This window comes from Bufo bufo, chromosome 5, assembly GCF_905171765.1.
Source record: "Bufo bufo chromosome 5, aBufBuf1.1, whole genome shotgun sequence".
NCBI lineage: Eukaryota > Metazoa > Chordata > Amphibia > Anura > Bufonidae > Bufo > Bufo bufo.
The window spans coordinates 143,558,802-143,576,133 of record NC_053393.1 but is presented as its reverse complement, the minus strand read 5'-3'; the positions used below and the strand labels follow the sequence as shown (position 1 = coordinate 143,576,133).

General features: G+C 40.5%; 1 protein-coding gene across 2 annotated transcripts in view; it reads left to right on the top strand.

The window, feature by feature from the left end:
* ASXL3 (ASXL transcriptional regulator 3) overlaps nucleotides 1–17,332 on the top strand; it is a 164,266-nt gene that overhangs the window by 77,868 nt on the left and 69,066 nt on the right. For both annotated transcript variants that reach the window (XM_040432534.1, XM_040432533.1), the window contains 2 exons: nucleotides 13,222–13,339; nucleotides 16,603–16,722. In XM_040432534.1, the coding sequence (XP_040288468.1) occupies nucleotides 13,222–13,339; nucleotides 16,603–16,722 (238 nt within the window). The remainder of the gene's footprint in view (nucleotides 1–13,221; nucleotides 13,340–16,602; nucleotides 16,723–17,332) is intronic.

Sequence of the window (17,332 nt, the reverse complement as noted above, 5' to 3'; positions counted from 1 at the left end):
TGCGCCTTGCCCTTGCCTTTACATCAGTTTACGACCATATGTGGGGTGTTTCTGTAAACCGCAGAATCAGGGTAATAAATATGTAGTTTTGTTTGGCTGTTAACCCTCGATGTGTTAAAGGAAAAAAATGAATTAAAATGGAAAATCTGCCAAAAAAGTGAAAGGAATGCTAAGTAATGAATATTTTATGAGGTATCACTTTCTGTTTTAAAAGCAGAGAAATTTAAATAGTAAAAAATTTAGAATTTTTAAAATTTTTGGGTGAATTTGGGATTTTTTCATAAATAAAGGTGAAATATATTGACTCAAATTTATGACTATCATGAAGTACAATGTGTCACCAGAAAACAATCTCTGAATGACTTGGATAAATAAGTGTTCCAAAGTTATTACCACATAAAGTGACACGTGTCAGATTTGCAAAAAATGGCAGGAGGGCGAAAACTGGCCCCGGGGTAGAAGGGGTTAAATGGGGGTGAGCTGCAACTAAGCCATGAGACTGATGTAGGGTGACGTCACATGGCCTAGGCAGAGGCCGCGGTGCTCACAGGGCAGGTCCTCAATATTGATTACTGGATAACCCCTTTAAGGTGTCCAGTGGTCTGCAAGTAGTAAAATACAATCTGTCAGCATGAAAACAACTACTAAACTAAGCTACAACATTATTAGTATGAATTTTCCAAAACATTTTCCAAAAATATTTGATTTGATCCCAATTCATTTGTGTTAAAAACACGGCTATTTCCTGGCTGCAGAGAGCCTTTATGGTCGTGTAGAACACTGTGCCCTGCAGTAACACGCATAGGGAGTCTGCTGTGGTAGTGATTCAGTATGACACACAGATGACAGGCGTCGCTCTTAGAATCACTGCACACTTCACTTATTTGGGCAGTCACGCGGCCAAAACTGACCAAATAACTCAAGTATAAACTCAGCCTCACAGGTCGATGTTAGCGTCCAGTGTAAAGAACTGTACAGTGGCCCAAGATTGTACTATAGAGAGAGCGCACTCCTTTTAAACCGTCGTCAGCTGATTCCACATAGATTTCTACAGATCCTGTTTTTCCTAAAATCAGTATTATCAGGCCGCAATTTCACCCCAATAACACAATTAGGGATTAACAGATATATTTGTGTATAATAGAGCAATGAGTACCCTAAATTCAGTAGTATCAGGCCGCAATTTCTCCCCAATTACAGAATCAAGGATTGATGGAATTTCTTATGTATAAAAGAAGGTGACCAACCTAAAATCTGTAGTATTAGATCACAGTTAACCCCAATTAGTGCGGCAAGGTGTAATAGAATAGCTCCTATTAGCCAGGCTGTACACTGTTCAATTGTCCCTGCTCAGTCCCTATAGTGTGGATAATGCCTCCCTATAATGTCCCTACACTATCTCAGTGCTGTCCCTAAACTGTCCAGAAGTAATATTTTGTGAATAAAGTCTTTTCTAATCACTGTCCCTAGTGCCTGCAATGTCTCTGCCTGCACCCAATTCACTGGGAAATGGCAAAGACTGCCCAGAATGAGGCTGTGACATCACAGGGTCTGGCTAGCTGCTGATTGGCTGTCTGCATGGCATTGTGGGTGATCCCTCGTTCCTGGTCTTCTTACTTTCACTTTGTAACATGTGCAGCAGCCGTTTTGGGAAAAATCTGATTAGTTACCACAAAGCGGATTTATGACAAATCAAATTTTTCCTGAAATTCGAATTGATTTCCATTTATCAACTTTGAATCGCTCACCACTAATTGCTAGTCTAAAGTGCACTGATTGGCTATTTGTATTGCAGACATCCCAACCTGCAAAAACTCATTTCAGGGAGGTTTTCTTTCTTTTTCTTTTAACAAACTTTTTATTACATTTTCCAAACATATGAAGTATCTGCACACTTTGCTCTATGGTGTGGAGGTCTGGGCTCATTACCCTGCCCCAAATTATCATATTTATATATATATGATTAAAGCATCCAAGGGGTGTGAATTTAACACTGGGGTAAATAATATAATTAAAATGGAGGGTTAAATGTGTAAATGTATTTTCAAAAAAATGCATCTCTCTTAATAGTTATATAGCTACTGAATGAGACAGAAGGGATGCCTTTCACATATATATCTCCTTGAGAAGCCAATTTGACCCTAAAAGGTTAATTCAACCTGTAATCTAAACTCTGTCCTGTCACTTCTCTTATCTCTCTGCTCTGCTATCTGACTGAGATGAACCTTTCCGGGATATATTGTCTCACATGCGGTGTCAGGGAGCTGCTATCTAATAGCGGGAGACTCCCTGAACCTCCGGGAGAGTTGAGATCCCTGGTATTGCGTCCCCTCTGGCCATGACCCCTAGACATTGCCACTTCTCATTTTATTCTAGTTTTATTCTATAATTTTTATTTTAGCCATGTCCACACTCCAGTCCATGGTTCACACAGGCCCATCATGTTACTGTTGAATTGCAACTCAGCAGGGGATGGGAATCCCTTCTTTATTTGACATCACATTTATGGCCGTTGCTCATGTGTTTTGTATATGTTTATTTTCTGTAAAAGCAGAGTGTGGCTTACTGTAACTTTTTTTTTTATAATTTTTGCTTCTTCTGCTGCTTAATGTTTGTTAGCTTGACCTATTTAATTCTGGAATGCCTTATGTTGTAATTGAAGTCCGGTATAGGTGCCCCTGCCGTGCAGAATAATCTAGGTTTTATTTACCTTCCAGCTCATTTAATGTAAGTGCAGAGAAATACTGACTGGGAGCAAATATATGAACTGGAATATGGAATAGCACAAAACATGACAAGCCAAAGCCATTTTCAAGTCTTTAAATATTAGAGCAGATTTTCAGAAGAGAAGTCCTCATTATACGCTTGGCATTATTGTAAACGGTCTCCTCATTGTCACATTGGAAGGGAGTTCGTCCTCTCCTTGCGGAATGTCTTCAATCTTATAGGTATCATTTTTATTAATCTAGGTTTTCTGGGGCCTTTTTCTTGGCTCTGGCAATAAAATGCATTATTTATTTCATTGTTATTGTGTCTTATTTGCTACAGCCTTTACAAGTATACCTGTTGTAATACCAGACTGCTGACTTTAATATCCTAATGTTACTGTTATATAATACAGTATATATCATATAGATTCAGCAGAATTGCTTCCTTAACGGGCTACCTATCAATAATGGTATTGTGCTGGAGCTCACTTCTGTGATTAGTGGATAGCGCTGCTTCCCTAGGAGCTCTTTGCACTTTGAGGGTTGCTCAGCTTTGTATCTGAGTTGCTGCGGTTCCTAATTTGTTTCACTTTACAATAATACCCCTCACAATGTTTAGGAGGGAAGAAATGTTATCAATTGATGGTGGCATTTTATTAACAGTACCATGCTCAAATTCAGTGAGCTCTTTAGATTGAGCCACTCTTTAACAAATGTTTGTAAAAGCAGACTACATGGCTAGGGGCTGGATTTTATACACCTGTGGCAATGGGCCTGAATGAAACACTTGAATTAAGTGATTAAAGGGGATTTCTGGGATTTTCATATTGATGGTCAATCCTTAAGATAGTTCAGCAATATGAAAACGGTGGGTGCCTGACTCTCAGGACCCCTGCCAATCAGCTATTTGAGAAAGCCGCAGTGTTCACTGGCCTCCTCAGAGCTTCCCAAGCACAGCGCCATCCAATGGATAGCAGGGGTGCTTGGTATCACAGCTCAGACCTACTCTCTTGAATGAGACTGAGCTGTGCCTAGGCCATGTTACCAATGAACATGACATCACATACTGAGCTGTGCCTAGGCCATGTGACCAATGAACATGACATCACATAGCCTAGGAAGAGGCCTAAACCCTCACGGAACGCAGCAGTCTCTTCATACAGCTGATCAGTGGGGTGCTGGGAGTCGGAACCCCGCCAATCTCATACTGATGACCTATCCTCAGGATAGGCCATCAATATAAAACTTCCAGAAGACCCCATATTTTTGTCCATATTGGTTTACAGATAAATTTTCCCCATGACAATAGTGCCCGTGCACGACACAGGATTTGTTATAAAAGTCACATAGATGTAGGTCCCACCTATAGATCATCCTGTGAATATTAGCCCATTCCCCATGGACAGTGGCCTCCAGTTTACTAATCTTTGGGTTTGCATTCTGCAACTGTGATGGCCAATCCAGAATCTTCCAGGATGTCTTCTAAAACCAAGCCTGGGTGTCCTTTGAGGTATGCTTGGGATCATTGTCTTGTTTGGAAGGTCTACTGATACCCAACCATCAGCTTCCTCATCGAAGGTGTGACTTTTACTCCCAGGATTTCCAGATAGTTGATCGAATTCATCATGACCTCTACACCATTGGTTCTCAACCTTTTCATGCAAAGTAGTCCCTAGTGACAAGAAGTTTGAACCAAAAACACCCAAGGAAGCGAGCAGTGACAAATGTGAATAAAGACTATTCTTATGCCACTGTCATAAGCTCTGTTCTAAGCCTCTTTCAGCAGTTCCTTCAGATTTGTAAAAAACAATTGTGCAGCATCCAGCCCTAATCTTCCTGTCATATTGACAGACACCACATTAGGACCCATAATGGATGACTATTACCATTTAAATTACATTGTGCACTACCAAACATACAGGAGGATACAGCACTACATACCTGTTACATCCAGTGACGTTTCCTCTGATATAGATTGATGGAGATGTTCTCTTTCCTTATCTTCTCCACTCGGACCATACCGCCATGATAACTTCTTTCGGGAATGTCTCATCTTTGCTATCTTTTTGTATCCTCTTCCTTGTTTGTGGCAATAATCTCTTAACTTTTTAGACCACTCTCTTAACGGCTACAGATCCAACTGTCTCTGTAGCAGTTCTTTGACGGATTGGATCGGCATTCTGCAGATGCATTGAGAGTGAAAGTTGCACAGGCAAAACTGTTGAAAATTTTTAATAAAGGACAATTGAATAAATGATTGTAACCAAAAATTAGCAGAATGCAGTGCTAAAATAAATTGCCCCTAAAGGTGTCCATAGCCTTTAAGTCAATCCTTAACGGCATTGCCTTGCATCCAGCTCTTTAGGCAAACAGTCTTTTTATTGACTGCAGTGGTTCAGCCTTTTATATCATGCATTTGCCAAGCCTGACACCTTCACAAGTTCACCTTCTGTATATTTTATACTACCTGCTGCTCTCTGAAACATCTAGCCCTGAGAGTTTGCCTGTAATAAATCTTAGTTGTTTTTTATTAGCTGTTTTCACTTTTTTTTTATCTTGTTTTACTGTTTCTTCTAAATAAGAACTCTGCTGCCTTTTTACTGCTGTGATTGACTCAATAACACCTTCATGACCTTGTGGCCCTTCTCATTAACATATGGATTTCCATGTAGCCTAATTACATATATATATACGGTACATACATTATATCTCCATTATGTATTGGAACAAATTTAGATCGACATAAACCTGTGACCTGCATGTTGATGGCTTACCGCAGTGTTTTTTTTGTTTTTTTTAACAATGGTTCTATTTATGGGGGGAAAATAATGCTTTACTCTAATCTCGGAAAACCCCTTATATATATATATATATATATATATATATATATATATATATAATTTTTTTTTTTTTTTTTTGCTAGTCTGGCTATATTGATCTGTCTACGCTTAGGAGAACAAGCTAATCCCAATTTTTTTTACTCTTACCTCTGGACCTTTGGCTATTATTCACTGACGTGCGCTGTCCGCATTTTCTACAGACCGCACACATACCCATTGATTTTAATGTTCACCCAGACGTAGCTCTTTACTGACTAGGGGTTCAGAGACGTGCATTACTTTTGGTGTGTGATGCGAATTAAACTCAGCTATTGACGTCTATGGGTCTTTGAAAAATCACACACCACGGGTGGCATCCATGTTTGGTCCGCTTTGTCACCGACCACTGATAGGAGATGCTCTGGAAATTTATTTTCAGCTGAGCAGTGTCCGTGGAATATGGATGACACAGGAAGGGCAAAACATGAACAAACGGACCTAAAACGGATCCTTCTTGGACATCTTTAAGGATAAAACATGGATGGATTTTTTCACGGAACAGAAATGTGAACAAGGCCTTATAGTGTGTGTGTGTTTTATATTATATAAGAGCTGTTGACAACAGCTGAGTTTGCTAGTGGAAATTGCAGGTGACTGCTTATTGTCTCCGCAGTGGCCACTACGAATCGCTGTAATATTTCATCATGGGCCTAGTCTGCTGGAGCCGCAGCTTTTACCTATGGCTCCCAAAGAGATCACCTCTGACATCTAGAGAGATATTTTGCTATAATCCGAGAGGTCAAGAACCATTTATCATAAATAACAAATGGTCGTTTTTTTATGTAACCCGTGTTAAAATTGTAGCAGTTGTATTATTCTTTTCTCCTGTTTTTGTTTGTTTCTGTAAACCCTATTACGAGCCGTCCATCGTTATGTGGACTTACCTAGACTGTATCTGCTGTACTATATTTGTGTTCTTTAGAGAAACATTTCATCATCTGGCTTCCTAATGGACTTTTGCTTTTAACAGACTATTGCTTTGATGAGTCGTGATAAATTCCTTGAAAAAGATTCCACTGTAAATTTCCATCCCGCTCCGAGTGTAATTGGTTTAGGGTTTATATAAATGTGCACTAGAATGAAGCTGTGTAAGTAATAACCGCATTATGATTGAATCTGTAGCTTTATTACATGACGGTGTGAAATGAATGCAAACTATCAGTGGTACATTTTTTGCATTGATTTAATATTAAAGGATGGAGCGCTATGATTACCATTATTTATTTAGCATAGAAGAATTTCCCAAGCCAGTCTGGGCCTTTATTCCTGGGGCAGAGTGCTTGGTTTCTTATTGCTTTGCGGTGGCTGTTTGACTTTGATCAGTATTGTGTGAAATTTCAAAGGTTATTATCTCACATGCTGGTTTTTTTTTTTTTTCCAGTACATGAAATTGACATTTTGGAAAATGTAGTAACAAAATGAGAGGTTAAGGCGACGAAAAAGTGTAAAATGATATCTTTAGCAATGTTGCAATTCATACATCTGGGGTAAAAACCTATTTTCTAAATGGCCCTCCCATTGTGCGTGGATGGCACTTGGCTCACAACGCTTTAATCCTCTGCCTCATTAACCCTGTCTATCTTTCACTAATGAGTACAGAACATGTCATAGCAGTGAATTATTCAATGTTTACACTTGCTATGAATCTCGTCAAATTTTCCCATTTATGATTCCTATTAAACCAATTCCCATCATGTATCTATGAGAGCAGTGTGAAACGGTTATCATTATGGCTCGCACGTTCCCATCTTTATCATTATTTTGTATTTAAGCTTACGCAGTCTTAGCCGTTCTGCTATCTAGTTTTGGGCTGAACGAAACATTGAATTTTGACCCAATTGTCTTGCCTACAAGTTAGGGTAATTTCACACTTGTGTTAGAGGATTCCGTATGCAAACGGATAGCATTTGTTTCCGGATGACAAATGCATTGAAATACGGGATCCGTCTCTCCGGTGTCACCCGGAAAAACGGATCTGGTATTCTTTTTTTTCCGCATTTTTAAAGGACTGCGCATGCGCAGACCTAGAAACCAGATCCGTTTTTCCGGAACACTTGGTCCCGGATATGGCATTAATACATTTATTCCAGCAAGTGTTCCGGAACTTTGGCCGGAGAAAATACTGCAGCATGCTGCTGTATTTTCTCCGGCCAAATACCGTAAGAGGGACTGAACTGAAGACATCCTGATGCATCCTGAACGGATTGCTTCAGAATGCATTAGGATAAAACGGAAGCGTCTTTTTTCCGGTATTGAGCTCCTGTGAAGGAACTCAATACCGGAAACGCTAGTGTGAAAGTACCCTTATGCGCCTCTAAATTCCTTTTACATTTTTAACATTATCAGTAGTTTTGCTGCTTTATGCTCTTTTTTTTAACTCTTTGCCTATTTCATAATATGTTTTTATCGGACCTGGAGCTCAGTTTTTCTTTTACAGAGCAACATACCCTCTACCTCCTTTCACAGTCTTAGAATTAAAGGGGTTTGCCCATTTGATTTGTAAAAACTGAGCGAATCAGTTTTTACAAATCAAATTTGTTCATTAATCAGCCTGCTGCTCAAGCATCTCCCACCTCTCCCTTGATTGATAGGGCCAGAAGTCTACCTAGAAGTGTTGCGGTGCATGCACAGTTGATATCTGCGTTGCTCAGGTGGCCGCAGTAGAGCCTCTACTAGGATCAGCGGCGCAGATGCAAGATTGACAGGGCCAAATGAGATGTCTGACTCTATTAATCTAGGGAGAAGAGGAACCAGCCACTCGCTGCTCACGCAGGCTGATTTATTAACAAACTCGATTTGTATGAATCCATTTGCCATATCCTCTCTAATAAATTTTTAGATTTTTATATGACTCACACTTCCAATGCTGCTCCGGTCCCCACTGTTCTCCAGTTTTTGTTCCAGGCTTGCTATGCCAAGAAAGGCCCACTCAGCTAAATACTGGCTTATACGGGTCTCTGCTATGGCCAATGATTGGCTGAGGGGGGCTTTCCTGGCATCTCCAGTATATTGAAGCCAGAACAGGAACTGGGGAGCAGCAAGGAGCATTGGAACAGCAGTGGCAGGAAATCGATAGATTGATGAGAGTTAGGCTCATTCACACGTCTGTGATGACATCATTGACAAGATGGTCAGTGATTTATCCATGAAGATGTCTGTTTTTTACCCTCCGTGTAACATCTGTATTCCACGGACACTGCTCAGCGGAAAATTAATTTCATGAGTGTCTCCTAGGAATGATCGTCAAACATGGATGCCATCTGTGTTTGTTTGTTTTTTAACGGACCCATAGACTATAATAAGTGTCATGGATCTGTAAACATGGACAATAGTGGGGCACGTTTCCGTGGTGTATGCCTAGACCCCCGGACCGTGGTAAATCACGGATGTTTGAATACACACATTTAAAAATCAATAGGTATTTGTGCTGTCCATGGGGAACATGGACAGCACACTTCTATGGTTCACTGAAAGTCTGAAAGACGTTAGTTTGGCTTTTTTTAATTTTATTTTAAAAAAGTAATACCTCTCAACAACCCCTTTAACCCTCTCATGTCAACAGTCTGGCTATTTTACATCAATTTAGTATATACCTCATGCTGCAGCAATGTAAATATATGTGATTGTGTTTAATGGCAGGTTATGGTCTTTTAAAACGACTGGCCTTTGACATCTATTCTGTTCAGTACATTCTCTATGATGTCTTCCATACTATTTTTCTCCTACGTATGTGAAAGCTAGTGATAAGGGAGTAGAATCTCCTCTTCTTCTGTGTGCTCTGAATGGGAGACCTCATTGCAGCTAGTCCCAGATACAAGTCATATAATGGTCAGAATTGGAGCTATTATGTGTGTGTATGTATGCTTATTCTGAAAGGTCATCTAAAAGTGTAGGTACTGTTTTGACGCTGACTATAGATTGGTTATCTGTCACAGTATTCTATGTAAAGTCCCTTTAAAATCCATGTGTTTAGTCTATCAGGACATTTAGTAATATTACAGATTCAGAATGTTCACTGGTGACAAATTAATCTAAAATTGAGATTTGCTCTATTTAGTATACAGTTATTGAACATACTGTATTTTTTGCATTATAAGACGCACCGCAAGGAAAATAAGAAAAAAAAATGTTTTCATTAGACCCTATATTAGGACCTCACATCAGACTCTCATATCAGGATATTGGATCAGACCCCCATATCAGGACATCAGATCAGACTCCCATATCAGGACATCAGATCAGACCCCCTGTACACGGTCAGGACAGTGCAGCACGGCCCTTTGGAAGAAGTCCAGGACGGATGAGTACAGTATGTCCTTGCAGCGCTTTTTTTCCCCCGTACTTACTGCATACTAGTGAGTGCTTCCATAGTGGAAGCGCTTACTAGTATTCACTTTATAAGACGCACTGCCATTTCCCTCCATTTTTTGGGGGGAAAAGTGTGTCTTATAAAGAGAAAAATACTGTGATATATTTTTTTCATCTTTCACCCTTTCGGTTTTCTTCATAGGCAGTCACCCCTTTATCTACATTTCCTATATTTTCATGTTTTGCTCTGTATGACTCAAAGATCCATCTATATTTGGCGTACAAGCTGTTAGGAATGTACGGTATCCAATATGTAAAAGTACCACTGTTGTCAACCAGGATATTCTTTTATTCTCCACCCAGAGATTGCTGAGATTTCATACTGTGAAATGTAAAAATTGCTGTAAACTATTGATGATGCAGATGGTATTGCAATATTCACTTGCGTCCAGGAGAAATTGCTGGATACAATCACATGAAGAGCGTTCTGTTACTGGCTATAAATATTCCGTCTCACTAATCACAATTAGCATTTAAGCATGATGATTTACCATGTGTATCTACAAAAACTAAATGAACTGCTGAGTAGTGTTAGCCCTGCTAAATAATAATGTAGTGACAAAGCCATAAAATATAAATGTCTTATAGACTGACATCTTTAATACAATAATGTCCAATTACATAAATACATTAAAACTAACCATACTTATTAGCACATCCATAAGTTGCAATAATTACATAAAAAGGTGTAATTCCATTAACAATGGCTGCAATTATTGTATCTCAGTAGTAATTATAAAGATATTTAGGTCAATTATTAAAAAGAAAGGTCAGCATACATTATGTGCTCACATTTCTTAATTGTTGCATCTCCCGTTTCCTGCAGCGTGAAAGCCAGAAGTTCAGGCGTGCAGACCTGATGATATCAGAGGGTGGATCGGAAAACCTTCTGTCGGCTGTGAGATCGCTCTCTGTAACATGGGTCATACGTTTATTTCACAGTTTATTTCGAGAAGTCTGAGATAGTAGAATGTCAACCATAATGACAATAAAAGTGTAACTGTCATTTTTAGTTTTTTTTATATAGTATGGGGGCAGGAGATATTCATTTTTGTAATATGCTTTTTTAGGCTAAGAAGACTCTCACACCTTGTTTTCTAGTACAAAAAAATCTCTATCCATTCACTCTATTAACAATAAACTGAAATAATGGTTACATGTAAGAAGTGGGATAACAGCGATTTCACACAGAGCACTAGTACAATGGGCTAAGGGTTCTTTTACACCAGCATCTGATCATCCCTATTTGACTTTTATTGATATGTATTGTTAGCTACACACTGTGTGCATGACAGGTTTACATGAGCAATGATTGGGATTGATCATTCGTTCAACTGATCATTCAGACCATTATTGCTTTGAATAAAAGACCTCTAGAGAGGACCTGTCAGCATGAAATGCCGTGCAATCTGCAGGCAGCATGTTTCAAAGCATGAGGTGTTGAGTAGATTGATATATACCTGTAGTTTTGTGAGAAAAGAATCAGCAAAACATATAATTTATTCATTTAAATCTTTGCTCTTTCTGAAGATTAGACTGCCCCGTGTACAACTATCTCTGTATACACACTTACACAGAGAATGCTATCATTCACTGATAACACCTCCCCCGGGTACAGTTATCAGTCACTGACAGCTATCTCTGTATACACACTTAGGCCTCTTGCCCACGACCGTATGCCCTCTGAGATATATGGTCCATGAGCAGGCCATATGTCCCGGAGCGGCATTGATCGTGCGCACGGGAGTACACAGCATCATAGATTACAATGATACTGTGACTATTGTCCCACACTCCAGTAGAGAGCTGGAAGAAGGGAGACGCCCCCTGCTTCTGAGTGAAATGCATGTAGCTGTGCAGCTGAAACAGGAATAATATGGTTGAAAAAACTTTAGGGAGAACCAAACAACTGTTCCTTCACAAATATTATTGTACAAAGAAGCACAGCAAACTTTTTTTATTGAAAGCTCAGGTACCCTTTGAGTCAGCAAGGAATTTACATCCTGTGTCTCTGTGTAACAAAATAGTAAACTATTATAAGTATGGAGCAGAGTGAAAATTCATAGGTGATGTGCCGTCATCATGCTCGCCATTTGTTGGCAGTTTCCTTCCATTGCTCCCATTCTTTTTCATTGCTCATTGTAATGATTATTGTTTTCTTGGATTATCCCTAAGGGACTCTGGTATTGTCCCATACACCTTGCCCAAATTGAATTAGAGAGGAAGGCACAATGAATGTGCATTGCACAAAGCGCTGCCATTGTAGTGCGTGAATAATTTGGCTTGTGACCATGGATGATATTGGCAACAGTTGGGTCATTTTGAAAACCGCGAGTAGCGGAGTTAGTGCGCAGAACTGTGCATGACATGTGCAGCTATCTGTTGACACTTTTATAACGTTATCCACTTGAATGGCCCCTTGAGCAATCTGAATATTTCTTTCTAATCTTGTCTTGTCATTTTGTGTGTGCATTGTGCAGATATTGTTTTATCCGTCTTTTTTTTTTTTTTTAAAGGGGGGGGGGTTGCAGGCGAAAGACTTATTAACTGTTTCTTTGAAAAGATGCCAGGGATTGGGAAATCTTTTCCAAACGTATCCTTAGAAACGCACAAAGAACGAGGCTGTCTGACAGATACGGTTAATGACAGGATCTCAGCGAACTGTTTGCTGAGTTTTCCAATCGCCTCCTGTTGGCAGCTTGAAGGTTAATTCCCAAAGTCAGGCAGACAGAAGCCCTGCGAGTATTCCTATGCTCGGAGCGATTCCTCCTCTTCTCAGAAATGCGATTCGTGCCGCGTTCAGTGATTTCTGTGCAGCACTCCACACGGCTGAGCGAGTGCATCAATACTGTAGTCCTCACATGCTGCCCATACTGATGACACTCTCTGTTTAACTTGATTGACTGAGCAGGATAGGGAAGCAGATGCACCTGCCAGAGATGTACAGACGTACACACATACATTTGCCGCCTGCTAAAACACTTAACGCTTTCTCTTTGACTTGAAAATGACGGTGCGATGTGCCTGATGTGGTGAATGGGAGGTAGTACGATCGGCTCCTTTGTTGTTACGAGCAGTGAGATAAATGCAGTTAGCTTCAGCGTATTTCTGCTCGAAGTTCCAAGTTTTTTTTAATTTCAGATTACCAAAGGCTAATCTTTTCATAAAGGCTGGCACCTGGAAAGCAGCCTGTGACTATATGTGATGTGCTGGTGTCTCCGCGCCTGATGATCCCCCGTAAACCTGTCTTCTTTTCCTTTGTTTAGGCTTTGAGGCAGCAGCAGAAGAGAAGAAATGGGGTCTCTATGATGGTAAACAAGACCGTCCCTCGTGTCATCCTGACGCCTCTTAAGGTGTCTGATGAGCAGTCGGATTCACCTTCAGGTAAAGATGAAAAGAAGCTGCACCTTTTGTCAGGGAAAATCCATTCGCTGAGCCTTTTGTGTACAGGAGGGCTGTGCGATGAAGGGAGAGCTGCATGAAGACGGTCTCTGCCTACAGTCTGACGATATACCCTGCTTTCGGAGCCGTCTGCTTGCACAGATGCATGCATGTACATACACAAGCGGGCGTTAGGACTCACTGCGCATAACAAAATGGTTTGGCTGCTGCAGAAAGATACGGAAAACCAATCCTTGCAGCCTGGTTGAAGAAATGTGATATGGGACCACATGCTGGCGCTAAATGCCTGCAAATGTAGCTCCGTTACCCACGCTTATCCTGTGGCATTTGCCTTGTAGATCCCTCATAAAAGTATTAGTACAGAAGGAGGCTTGATAGACAGACAGATCAGTGTCAGTGAAGTTTCAATATTGTATTGTATTTCAGCTCTTTATTACGTTATTAGATTTACATGTTGTGCAATAGATGGCATTCTGTTAGATTACATTAATATTACAGCACATAAGGTGAAGTCCTAGATTTTAGCCAGAGAATTACTACCGGAGATATCCCTTCGCCAGGGTGTTACTGTGTCAGTTTAGCAGATTATTAACGCTCAGTAGTTCCTCTTGAATGCCCATTGTGTCCTCTTTATTACTAGGGGATCTTGACAGTTCTTGGAGAATCACGTTGGATAACATCTTGAAGTTATGAGTTAAAAAGGGAAGCAGAGGGATCCAATGTAGATGTCACGGAATTAAAGAGACTGAATGGACATTGTGTACACACAGCCACAATTTTCCAATCCCTTTTTTTATTTGCATAGGATCTGAACATGTCTTGAATAATCATGTTGGATAGCATCTTGAAGTCAAAGGAAGCAGAGGGGTTGAGTTTAGGTTTTGGCATTCTTAAAGAGACATTGTAAGTATTTGTGTCTCTACAGTGTATACACATACAGGATTTTTCCAATGCCTGTTCAGTCTCTTTAATAACATTTGTGAAATCTAGTATAAACAAATATTAATGTTCTATTTTTGGGATCTCCTTTGTATTTTATCTGGACTCTTAAGGGTCCATTCGCACGTTCGCAAAATGGGTCCGCATCCGTTCCGCAATTTTGCGGACCGGGTGCAGACCCATTCATTTTCAATGGGGCCAGAATGTGCTGTCCGCATCCGCATTTGCGGATCCGCACTTCCGCATCCGTGCTTCCGTTTCTGCAAAAAAATAGAACATGTCCTATTCTTGTCTGCAATTGCGGACAAGATTAGGCATTTTCTTTTAGAGTGCCGGCAATGTGCGGTCCGCAAATTGCGGAATGCACATTGCCAGTGTCCGTGTTTTGCGGATCCGCAGAACACTTACGGACGTGTGAATGGACCCTAAACGGTACGCATTTATTTGTAATTATCCTTGTATCATGCCTACTGCGGCATTGTAAAGAAAATTTTAACCAATAGTGACAATTAAAGGGATTTTCCAGTTGCACACAAAAAAAAAAACACCACCAACTTTCAAACTTACTGCACTATTTGTCCGATGATGACGTTCTGAGTGCTTTTTGACTCCTTCAGTATAATTGCAATCTGTGACTCGCATCCCATGTTTACATCCCAGCGCAAGTGCACAGTGAATGTCTGTAGAATCGGGTCTCTACCTCTCCTTCCCCTTCCTGCTGAAACATCACAGATACAAGCAGGGTGGGCAGCCTATTAGTATTCACTTCAGTGCAGGGACTACTAATGAAGCTGTGTTGTATATGGGTTGGGATGGCCCTCTTTCAGCACATAGACTATTGTATAACTGGTCTTCAGCAGGATTTCAACTCCAGACCTTCTGTCAGGCAGAAGAGTTACCATTACACTACAACGCAGTCAGCGGCAGGCCAGCATATCACTTGACATGTTGACACTGGCCAATGATTGTGAACAATTGGACGATTTTCGCTTGTGTAGCTGGGCCTTTACTGTCCCTTTAGATAAGTTCAGAATTGTAGGACTTTTTCCTTCTGTAACTTGTTAATCTTAACCTATACATTAGATCGACAGAGACCCTGATTATGCAGTAACTGGCCATCAAAATAGTGTGTATGAGGACATCCCCCAACAGCACATCTAGGCAAAATAGGACTGGACATTATGTTTTTTGTTGTTGTTGTTGCATCAGAAGACATGCAGTTTCAGAAGTATATGGCAGCAGCTTATTCCAATATCTTTGGTGAAATAGAAATGTTCAGGTAGATAGCTGTAGGCATTATTTATCATAATATATTTTTTTGTTTTATAGACTTTGCCCCCATTGCACCTATATCGCGGACGGAGCCCCGCAAGGTGGTGGCTGGAGGACTCCGGTCCGGCCACCACCAAGCCAACTCCCCATAGAAGTGAATGGGAGCGCACCGCGCATGACCGGCCACCGCTCCTATTCACTTTTATGGGCCCAACCACGCCAGCCACATAGAAAATGAATGGTGGACGGCTGCGTATGCGCAGTGCGTCCTCCTTTACTTTCGGGGCTCCTTTCTCTATATAAGACAATGGGGGCATATCCTAGCGACATGCCCCTATTGTCTATGATGAGACAACCCCTTTAAAAAAGGTTGTCCTACCACCTAAAAAAAAATGTGAATGTTATAATGCTTCCACCACTCCAGTGCACCGACTTCCTGGGTCCCCTGACAGTTTCTGTTCTTCCTGCTCCAGCGATATGTCAACACTGATACGTGACCAATGCATCCAATCACTATCCCCTGTGGTGACCTCATTATTACCACGTCACTGCTGAAGCCAGTGCTTGGTTGCAGTGGTCGCCTGTCTGTGTTGACACATCATCACTGTAGAGATGTCCATACAGATGTAAAGCTGGAGGCCTGAACATGTCTATTTTACCAAAGGGGGATGTCTGCTGAAGACCTCTCCGGTCTCATATGCTCTCTTCGGACATATGGATGTCATAGAAGGGAGTCCCCTGTATATGAGTTCTCTTACTGACTTAATAATGATTCTGGAAATCAGGATGTGGTCTATGGGGTTACCCTTCAAACTAATCATTAGCAGGATGTTTTTTCCCCTATCTGTTGTAGCATTCCTATTTGATTTGACATAGTGTTGTTCCTCTTGTCTGTGGTGTGCGGAAAGAAAAAGAGGAATAAAACCGATGTTCCTGACCACATTAAGTTGTACTGAGATGATGCTTTTGTGTGGTTAAGGTGACTGAGATGTAAAATGTGTCTTTACTCTTGTTTTTCTACCTTCTGTTTTAAGGGTCTGAGTCAAAAAACGGTGAAGCAGACAGTTCTGATAAGGAAACTAAGCAAGGGCAAAAATCACCCCCTGGCAAGCAAATAAGCCAGCACTTAAAACGGTTAAAAAAATCAGGTTTAGGTAAGTAACAGTTTTATATGTTTTTTTGTATTTGTGTTTTTGTAAATGTGTGCTATTTGACTACCGGGGCATAGCAAGATGAAAAGAATATCGGTAAGACAGAATAGAGAGTGTACACATTTGTCAATAAGAACAGATTTATTCCTTTCCGATAAGTAAAACTCACTGGTTGCATCTCTGATGTTGGTCCTCATTAGAAGCTTCATGGCAGATAAAGTCCACATGCTCCATCTAGTCTGCCCTTATATTATTTCCTTTTCATCTTTGGATAGATGAATGTTTCATCTCAGACTCTTATTTTTGATATGTTTCAAGCATCCACCACTCTTTGACTTGGCTTCTGTTACTACGGTCACAGTTGGCAGAAACGTTGTGGATGAAATAAAATTTCTACGTTTATTAGATTTGCATTTAAAGAAAGGCGAGAGTATATAAGGCCCTACCTCCAATATATAGAAACACACAAAATGGAAAATAAATATATTATTGGCGCTCTGAACTGCTATAGATGGCAGCCAAATCAGCCCTCAGTACCTCTTTACGTATCTGAAGTGGGATTACTGGCTGTCCAGAATGATGCTCTATAGCAGGGATGCTCAACATGTGGCCC